The 10,522-nt window shown below is 44.9% G+C and overlaps 1 protein-coding gene across 3 annotated transcripts in view; it reads right to left on the minus strand.

The window, feature by feature from the left end:
- TRIQK (triple QxxK/R motif containing) overlaps positions 1–10,507 on the minus strand; it is a 112,545-nt gene extending 102,038 nt beyond the window's left edge. For 2 of the 3 annotated variants that reach the window (XR_002099543.1, XR_002099544.1), the window contains exon 1: positions 10,435–10,507. Coding sequence is in view for 1 of the 3 variants with exons in the window: in XM_019527923.1 (XP_019383468.1) it covers positions 9,252–9,286 (35 nt within the window). In the remaining 2 variants the exon portion in view is untranslated. Of the gene's footprint in view, positions 1–9,251; positions 9,348–10,434 lie in introns of those variants that run through there. The other variant, XM_019527923.1, reaches the window with a different exon arrangement.
- Between the last annotated feature and the right edge of the window lie 15 nt (positions 10,508–10,522).

Here is a 10,522-nt window from a genome sequence, read left to right on the forward strand (position 1 = left end):
TGGGGAGCCGGAGGAAAAGCAAAGGCAACATTGGACCCCTGCTAAACCAGATGGGACAACTGACAATGACGCCCAGGAAAAAGCCAACTTGCTAAATGGGTACTTTGCGTCAGTCTTTCACCAGTCCTGTGGGATGCCCCTGCCCATTATGAGACACGGAAGCCCGGGTGAAAGAGATTCCTTATCCTCCATCAATGCATGAAGGATCACCTTGAGAGGCTGGACACCTTCAAGTCAGCCAGCCCTGACAGTTTACACCCCAGGGTGCTCAAGGAGCTGCCGAACATCATAGCTCAGCCCCTGGCATGGATCTTCGAGAACTGGCGCTCTGGTGAAGTGCCCAATGATTGGAAGAAGGCCAATGTGGTGTATATCTTGAAGAAAGGGAGGAAGGTGGATCCGGCAAACTATAGGCCCATCAGCCTGACCTCTATCCCAGAGAAGGTCTTAGAAAAGATTATCAAAGAGGCCATTCTTAACAGACTGGCCAATGGCAACATCCTGAGGGATAGCCAGCACAGGTTTGTTGCGGGTAGGTCTTGCTTGACCAATCTCATTTCCTTCTACGACCAGGTGACCTATCACCTGGACAAGGCAGAAGAGACTGATGTCATATACCTTGACTTTAAAAAAAGCCTTTGATCTGGTATCCCATGATCACCTCTTAGTAAAACTGGCTAACTGCAGCTTCAGCCACACCATGATCCACTGGCTGGAGAACTGGCTCCGTTCTCAAACCCAGAGGGTGGTGGTTGATGGAAGTCACTCATCATGGTGCCCTGTGACCAGCGAGGTCCCCCAAGGCTCTGTCCTTGGACCTATACTATTTAACATCTTCATTAATGATGTGGACATTGGTATCAGAAGCGGACTGGCCAAGTTTGCCGATATCACCAAACTCCGGGGTAAAGTGTCCACACATACGGACAGGAGGGTGATCCAGGCTGACCTTGACAGGCTCAGGAAATGGGTGAACGAGAACATGATGGTGTTTAACACTGAAAAATGCAAGGTTCTCCACCTTGGGAGGAAACACCTGCAGCATCCTTATAGGCTCGGCAGTGGTACGCTGGCTAGCACTACGGATGAAAGGGATTTGGGGGTCATGACTGACCACAAGATAAACATTAGCCTGCAATGTGATACTGCTGCTAGGAAAGCAAGCAAAACACTGGCTTGCATCCACAGATGCTTCTCAAGTAAATCCCAGGACATCATTCTCCCATTGTTCTCAGCCTTGGTGAGGCTGCAGCTGGAGTACTGCATCCAGTTTTGGGCTCCACAATTCAAAAAGGATGTGGAGAAGTTTGAGAGGGTGCAGAGGAGAGCCACACACATGATCAGCGGTCAGGAAAGCAGACCTTATGAAGAGAGGCTGAGAGCCATGGGACTGTTCAGCCTGGAAAAGCGCAGGCTCAAGGTTGCTCTGGTGGCCACCTATAAGTTTATTAGGGGTGCTTACCAGGATCTGGGAGAAAGTCTGTTCACCAGAGCACTTCAAGGGATGACAAGGTCGAATGGTCACAAACTCCTCCATGACCGTTTCAGGCTGGACATAAGGAAGAACTTCTTTAGTGTCCGAGCCCCCAAGGTTTGGAATAGATTGCCGTCAGAGGTGGTTCAAGCACCTACTCTGAACACCTTCAAAAGACATCTGGATGTTTATCTTGCTGGGATCCTATGATCCCTGTTGACTTCCTGCCCCTGGGGCAGGGGGCTGGACTCGATGATCTTCCGAGGTCCTTTCCAGCCCTAATGTCTATGAAATCTATGATCTCCTTGCTGCAACGCTTGCTCTGGGCAGTAGGGAGGTGAACTGGCAGGGACAGGGAGGGAGCTGCAGCTGGGCAGGGACAGGAAGCATGGGGCCTGTGCCCAGGGAAGCAGTAAGAACATGGAGCTCAGGTGAGCAGGGTGTGGGTGCGAGAGAAGGTAAAGGTATGTGGGGGCCCCCCACACACGCCCCGCCATGGCGCAGAGACCTGCTGCCCAAAGCAAGTGCTGCAGCAAGAAGATAAGGGGAAGCCGGCTCCATTGTGCAGGGAGTCAGAAGGCAGCCAGCTCCACTGTGTGGGGCTTCCTCCGGTGGCGCGCAAGTGCCAGAAAAAGTGCTGCAAGGAGCCCTGTGTGATAGAGGCGGGCTAGTCTGGCTGTGCTCCTTGCTGCCATGTGCATCTCTGGCCGGAACTGCACACCGCCAGGCAGTAGCATCTGTGCAGGCCACAAGCACCCCAAGGGACCACCGCCTGCTGCTGTTATTCTCTGTTATTCACCCTAAATTCTGAGAGGACTTTCCCCAACTATTTGCATAAGTGCTACAGATTCTTGGTTCTCTTTTCATCCCATCCGCTCCAACCCATGCAAGATTTCAGCTGACCACCTACTAACCACTCCTTACTTTCGATGCTCTTCTGGAAAGGTCTTCTTCTCCACCCTTTCACCTACTTTCTATCTCATTCTATTTCCCTATCCAGCAAACTCTTCCTATTCTCCAGATCATTCCAAGTGCAATCCCTAGCCAAAAACACCCCCCTCTACAAATCAGATTCTTAGTAGGCATAAATCAGCATAGCTGAATACTCAGTCAATATGCACATTATTCTATTAGCTTCAATGGATATCAGCCAGTTAATACCAGTTGATGATCTGGCCTGCAGTTTCTTGTAACAAAAATAAACAAACATATTAACAAAAGTTTACAAAAAACCCAAAACCCAATAATTTGGGTTTGGGCTAAAGCATATGTCCTCCCAAAGCATCCAGTTTTGATTTAAAAGATTCAAAAGCTGAAGCACTCACCATTTCCAATACCAGTTCGTTCCAGTGGATAGTTACCCTTGTTGTTGAGAAATTCTGTAAATTTTCAATTTGCATTTATCTGGTTTCAGCTTTCAGCCATTGATTCTTGTTATGCCTTTCGCTGCTACACTAAAAGAGCACGCAGTATCCAGTATTTTCTTTGTGTGATAGTACAATTCAATCTTCTTTCTCATAATCTAAATCAGTGGTTCTTAACCTCATTAAGCTCAAGACATCCCTTGGAAAATGCCAGCTCTTAACTTTGACTTTTTTTTTAATGAAAATAATAGAACAATTCTTCTGCTGCAAAGAACTCACAAAGAACATAACAGGACAGAAAACTTTTCATACTATGAATTCCTAACAGTGCTAACATTGTATGGAACCCACAGGTCCCTTAAAAGAGTCCAGGGCACCCCAGGGCACATGGCATCCCGGTTGAACAGTGGCATAACTAGGGTGGGATAATCAAGACAACTTCCCCAGTTGACTTGAGGCAAGGAGAAAAAAATAGCATATGCCAGTAGCATGGCAGCAACCAGAAGTTTTCACTGCCCCTGTGCCCCAGGTGCCTAGCTGCGTCACTATACTGTTGTGGTTAAGAATCGCTGATTTTTTACAGGTGGAACTCTTTAATTGTCTGTTAGGCATTTTCTCCAGTCCTTGAATCATTCTTGTGGCTCTTTTCTGCACCTTCCCAATTTTTAAACTCCCTATATAAAAAGTAGGCACAAGAACTGTATGCAATATTCCAATAACATTACTCTTGCTAATGCTACACATAGAGGCAAAATCACATCCTGACCTCTTTACTACTCTCTGCTTATATATTCAGAGATTGCATTAGGGCTTTGTCACAGCATCACATTGGGAGCTCACAGTGAGTTGCTTGTGTATTACGACCAGTGATCCGCTCTGCCTCAGCAGCCTCCTCCTCCCATGGGTGCTTGGGCGCTACTACAGGGAACAGGGGGTTGTGGACCCGGCCCCTGGCCTCGTAGCCCTGGCAGCTGGGAGCCCCTTCTGGCAGGGCTGGGGGGAGCAGGGAGCTGTTGGCGGAGAGTGAGGGGCACCAGCAGGGCTGATACTTACCTACCTACCTATCTATACAGAGACAGAGAGAGGTGTTTCATTTTAATAACAGAAAAACACGGATTTGATTGGGTTTAATAATCAGAGAAATTGTGATTTTTATCAGAGGGTTTGTGATTTTTAAACAAAAAAACCCAGGATCCCTGATTATGACCCATAATTTACTTTCAGTCACAGTTCTTCAGGATATAGTCCCACACTTTGTAGATGTTTCCTGCATTCCTTGTTTTAGATATATATTTTGGCATTTGGATGCATTAAAGCACATTTTAAATGAACAGGAACACTTTACCAAGCATTCCAAACTGCTCCATGTGACTGTCCTGTCTTCAGTATGATATACCAATCCACCAGTTTTTGTATCATTCACAAATTTCATGCATTTTATATTATACCTGATGAAAATAGTAAGACAAAAAAGTCATACCTTGTACCAAACCCTGCAGAACCAATCCAAGAATACTCTCATTTGTTGTGATTCACCATTGAATCAACTACTTTTTTTAAACTGTTAATTCCCTTAATCCACTTCATGCATTCTCTGTCGATTTTGAATAGTGTTAATTATTTAATCAGAATGTCATGTAGCACAAAGTCAAGTGCCTAACCAAAGTTTACATATTAGAGACATGCGAATATACCAGACTCCAGGATAGTTTCCTGGTTTGTAAATATTCCATGTATTCCTTATTCTATATGTATCATTTGGCATTTGGATATATTATAGCAGATTATGACTGAATAGACAAACTTTAACAATTTGCTCTGTTTTTCAGTGGCTGAGCCAAAAATAAAAAAGAATCTCGTCAATCTTCTTTTTTTCAATAAAGGCATAAGCAAATGACAACAGATATTATCCTGGGAAACGGTGACCAACTTAACTTCTGGTAGCACAACCAGCCCTTCCTGGCAGACATTACAATTAAGACATGATTACCCTGTTAATCATGTCATAAAATAGTAACTGTGCCACACATTCAAGGAATTAATGGCACAACAAAATAGAAAACCAGTCACAAAAATAACATTTTTGTGGCCCATTTCTATTACACCTTGAATTGAATGTGCAGCAGTTTAACCAGAGCTGGCTCAAGACTCTGATACAGTCCTGGAGTTGGGACCAACAATCTGATAATTCTCAGTCCCAGCACCAGGACCACATGGGAGTCTGAAACTGGCTGCGGGGTGGTCTCTGTCTCAGGATTGTGTAGGATTCTGGGATCGGCTCTGGTGCGATCCTATAGCTAGGACTCACAATCACCTGACTGTAGTTATTAGCCCTGGGACCACATGGATGTCTTGAAGCATCTAGGACCAGGGCTAGGATCCCAAATTAGCTGATTGTCGGTCCCAGCCTGGGACTGCAGGAATCTCAAACCGGCTCTAGTGTAGTACCAGGGCTGGGACTCACAACCAGGTGTCTGTTAGTCCCAGCCCAAGGATCACACCCAGCCTGGAACAGGCTCTGGTGTGGTCCTGGGACTGGCACTGACAACCACTGATTGTCCCAGCCCCAAGACTGGACCAGTGTCTTGAACCATCATCCCCAGTGCAGTCCCAGGGTTGGTGCTAGTTGTCAGTACAAACCTCAGGACCATGTTGGAGTCTAGAACCAGCTCTGGAGTGTTCCCAGAGATGGTGCCAGAGCTTGAATGACCCCAATAAAGTCCCAGCCCTGGGACTGGTTCAGGTTCAAGCAAGTTGTGAGCACCCAGCTTTCAACCTGCTGGTACAGGCGGAGCTCAGGATTCCAGGCTCCCCCTGCACTGGACAAGTAGTTATGGCTACACTGGGATCTAATCCCTGATCCCAAAATCACACATCCTGCCATACATGGGAGTGCCATGGTAGGAAGTGCAATTGTTAGGATCAGATCCCATCCTATGTCAGGTGCCATTTACAGCAAATAGCACATCCTGAGGAAAAAACGGTGATTCAAACTCTGAAATTTTCTGCCTCCTCAAATCTGACCAGCTTTTCCATTATAACAAAACAAACTCAAATAACTCCATATTGAATTGTTCAATCTGTAAAAAAAAAAAGTGCTTTATTCTTTTGGCAGCAAAGTGCTATATTGACTTCAGTGGTCCTTTACCAGGATGAATTTGACTTATTGAACAAAAGTAAAAAAAATCAGTGGCACTTTCATCTAATCTTTTTGCCTGGTATTCATTCAGTCTAAAAACAGCACCCTTTACAGGTGACAACAAACTAATCTATATGAATGACAATGGCTTTCTGGTGTGCAATCATAGAGAAGCAGGGCTGGAAGAGATTTCCAGAGGTCAATTAGTCCAACCCCTGCCTGGGGCAGGTTCCAAACCATTCTATATAATTCAAAATGTAAACTCCACCTAAGACCACCATCAACCCTAACACAACACAGACCCAACACCCTAATCTGCCACAAGTAAAGAAGGGGAACCATGGAGGCCAATGTCCTCCTTCTATGAAATGTTGTCAATATATGCTCAAGAGATCTTGGGTAGGGGGCAACACCCCCTGCTACACAACAAGGCAACCCCCCCACAGTCCATATCAAATTGACCACAGGATAAAATTACTTCCTGACTCCAGATACACCAATCAGTCTGACCCTGAGTGGAGGGGCATGACCCTTTAGTCAGGAACCTCCGGCTTTGGTCTCAGCAGAATCACTGGCACACTCCAGTCAAAGTCCCCAGCCTTGATTGAAGCCAACACCTAACGCTTCTGAGGGAGGCTTAAAAACAGCCTGACATGTAGCAGAAAGTAGGGACAGGGGCAATCAGCAAAGCCCAGAAGTTTCTACAGTGGAAATACCCATGGTAGAACACAGGCGTAGTTACACCTAGATCACTCCTGCTCAGTGGCTATCCAACTTCTTCTTGAATAACTCAAGCCCGTAACTTCCTTAGCCAGTCTATTCCACTGCCTCACTAGTCTAACAGTGAAGAAGTTTTTCCTGACATCTAATCTAAACTTACTTTGCTTCAAATTCAAGCCACTGCTCCATGTCCTCCTCTCTGAAGCAAGGAAGTTCACCTCAAGGATCTCCCCCACACACTACTATTCTCTACATTCATCTAGCACTAATATCTGTCTTAACTCTTTTCTTAAACTTGTCACTTTTTGTGCAAGTGCCTCCTCTACTGTAACTTCTGCCATCTGGAAATGTCTTTTCCTATCTATTCAATTCAGTGGTCCTTCATCTATTTTCTAATCTCATTTTATCACATCTTCTCTCTTCTGACTATGCCTCCTTATTCCTCTTTATCTCTGTTATTGGACTTATATTAATTCATTCATTAATTCATTCCATAGCTGCCTTCTGCTTTAGATTGCAAGCACACTGGAGAAGGGATCATTGTGTTGTACATTTTGAATCACGGTTTTGACACTCAAGCAAACAATAATTTATTCATGCATTCTATATTTTCATACATTGTTTTGAATGTAGCTCTGCAAAGTTCTGGGATACAATACACTATACAATATAAAGCTATAGTATTTAACCGCCTTCAATACATGGGTAGATAAGTGAACTCAAACATAAAATAAAACTAATGCCAATTGCTAGTCCAATGCTTAAGGAAATGCGGTAGAAATGAAAAACAAAGAAATTAACATCCTCCATTTTAAGAGTGCCTGGAGTAAATGTTTAGGCAATCCCCTGAATTGTAGTGTAGAAATACGTGCAGCTAGTGAAACAAAAGCACCTGGGATGCCATGACATTTTCTCATGACCCTAAATATAATTCAAATAAAAAGAGTAAAAACGTATTTATAATCATAGGCAGTTTGCAGACAATTTTAGGCTGCATTCATGCAAGTCCTTCCTAGGAAAACACACGCTAGGGCTTTTTCTTCTTTCAGCTTGTGCCACAGACCACCTACATTTGTCATCACATGAAACAAAGTTCCTTTCTAAATGGCAAATTACACTTAATTTCATTCCTGGAATGCTTCTGCCTCATTGTCAGCATTTGGGGGGGGAGGGGAAGAAGGAAGTACTCATTCACGTGTAAAAAAATATTCCAATACCAAAACTGCTTATTAAAGAGCAATAACATGAATTGTGGTTTTTTATCTCCTCTACCAATAACACAATGATGTTTACATAGTTTGTGCATAATACTGCAATGACATATGAGATCATCAGCATGGGGACTGAAAACAGTTTCACTGTGCCTGTGATTGATAAACTATAGAAGTATTAAAACATTAAAAATGTTAATCGTTGCAATAATCTCCTGAAAAGTTTTTGTATTAATTTAAACCATAAATCATTTTAATATTTAATCATCACAGACTTAATTTGAAATGAGGATAGCCATAGCTCTGAAAAGCATATCATTTTTTATTTTAAAAAACGATCAGCTTGGATATACTCTGTAATTGCTTTCCCCCCACTTCAGTAAAGAGTGAACCTTTAGGTAAATGAAAAAGTATTTACAGAAGAATACCCAAAAAATTTCAGACCATTAAAATTTCAGACCATGGTTGTGCCAGAAGATAAACATTTCTATAGTTTCACTGTAGAAACCAGGTGCAACCATAAAATAACTACATTAATGTGGGGAGTTATGCCAGGGTGAGCGGGATCTACAACTTTCCTGCCAACAATTACCCTCCACTTCCTACTTCATATCCAGAAACCATTAACGTTCCCTTTTTTTATATGGCCATAATGATAATATTTTATTTGAGGCATAATGAGATATATGTGTTGTCCACCACAGTACTCACCATCATAATCATCCTTTTAACTTCTTTCCAAAATATTTACCAGCTTAACTTTAAGAATAGTTTAGAAAGGCATTGTGGTGGCTGAATTCACAAACTGGCACTTGAGATGCTACCATGAAAAACAAAAGGTCATAAATAGTAGCGCTATGAATCATGAAAATGTTGAAAAATATATATCTAGTTTTAGGCAGACAAGGATATCAATGTATATATCCAGTTAAATTTTACTTCCAACAGAGGAGGTATTTCCAATTCTAGTGGCATTCTCAATTTTAAGCTAAAAACAATCTATCTGAATCCACTTGACTTTCAAAATGTAAGCCTTTTAAATGTAATTGCAGTATCCTTTAAAAAGAATTATGTTTTTGAAGTTTTTTGTTTGTAGCAGGAAAAAAATTAACTGCGTGCCAGTACTTTGACATTTAATTTTGTGTTGTTCTATTTCCGTTGAACATGCTCAGGCCAATAAATTCAAATGAAAAAGAAAAGGATTTGCTATTTTGTAAGTAACAAAATAAAACCGGTGAGTGTTCATTTCCTCCAAATGTAAAATAATTTGCACCAGTATAATAAGTCACCACTATCAGCCTTTTTTATCCATTTCTGCTATGATCAGATTTTAAAGTACTGACCTGGGGGTTGTTCTGTCTCTGTAGGCAGAAGACATGTCCTAGAGGGGTAAATTCTGACTGAAGATCAGAACTAACTGCACCAAGAAAAGTTTGCTTCCCAAACCACCAAGTGAGCCTTCCATGTGTCTTTGATTGAGGGGCAAAGCGATTCAGCCAAAGAAAACGTGTCAAACCATCCTATTTAAGAAAGACAGTTCATCTTTTCTCCCCACATTAGTCACTTCTGCACTCCTTGAACAACCGTATTAAGGGCCCTATTACACACAACCAGCATATTTTCAAGCATTAACTTTATAGCTGGCTAGTGCTTTTTATGTTTGGACAGTCATTTTTATCATGTGATGATTACTTTGCACATGTGAGCGGTCTAAATGTATTGTGTGGTTCACCAGTTAATTGCATAATACATGTAACGTGAAGCACAGGCCTTATAGAGATGGTAGTCACTCGCCAACTCGCATCCGCAGCAAAGCCTGAACCAGAGGCCAAGGGCCCTGAAAGATGGGTCCATGGACGGTGGACGCGAGCCACGTGTGCCCACACAGAGCCCAGGCCCATAGCATGGCCATCGGCGAGCAGGGCCGCACAGGGTGCCAGCCTGAGGGCGGGCACTCGAGGGCAGTGTGTCTGGCGATGGCAGTGCGGGTGCTGCCACACCAGCAGGTCCGCATCCCACCCATGTATGGACGCGAGCCCTGGTGTGGACGTGGCCAAGCAGCCCCAGCCAATCCACCGGGAGCTGATGCACCACGTGCTGTGCTGCAGGAACACGGCGGGCTGGGCCAGCTCTGCCCCCCCGCCCCGAGTCTCACCACGCCGGACCCGGGAGAGAAGCGAAAGGGCACAACCGAGGTGGTTCTGCCCTCAACTAAAATGGCCGCCAAGACGCTACCCCGAGCACCCCAGCCGCCCGCTTCTTGAGGGGGCACTCGGGCGAGCTTCAACTTCCCTTCGATTGGCAGCGCTCTTCGGCCAATCGCGAAGCGGGCACTGCCCGCCAGCCAATGAGCAGAAGGCAAAGGCGGGAAAAGAGCTGACCCATGGCGCCCGGGCTCCGCACGCAGCGGCCGGCGGCGCAGGGCCGGAGCTGAGCGGGCGCGCCCGGCCGCTAGGAATGCGCGGTTACCACGGCAACGGCCGGGACGCCCGGGCCTGGCCCTCCCCCCAAACAGCGCGTCGGTACCTGTGGGCTGAGCGGCCGAGCTCCGCCTCCTCCCGGCTCGCGCGGCGGGGCGGGGCGCACTTCCTGTGCGCGCCCCGCCCTGTCCTTG

The sequence above is a fragment of the Gavialis gangeticus genome, unplaced genomic scaffold (genome assembly GCF_001723915.1).
Source record: "Gavialis gangeticus isolate Ggan-Ray unplaced genomic scaffold, GavGan_comp1, whole genome shotgun sequence".
Taxonomy (NCBI): domain Eukaryota; kingdom Metazoa; phylum Chordata; order Crocodylia; family Gavialidae; genus Gavialis; species Gavialis gangeticus.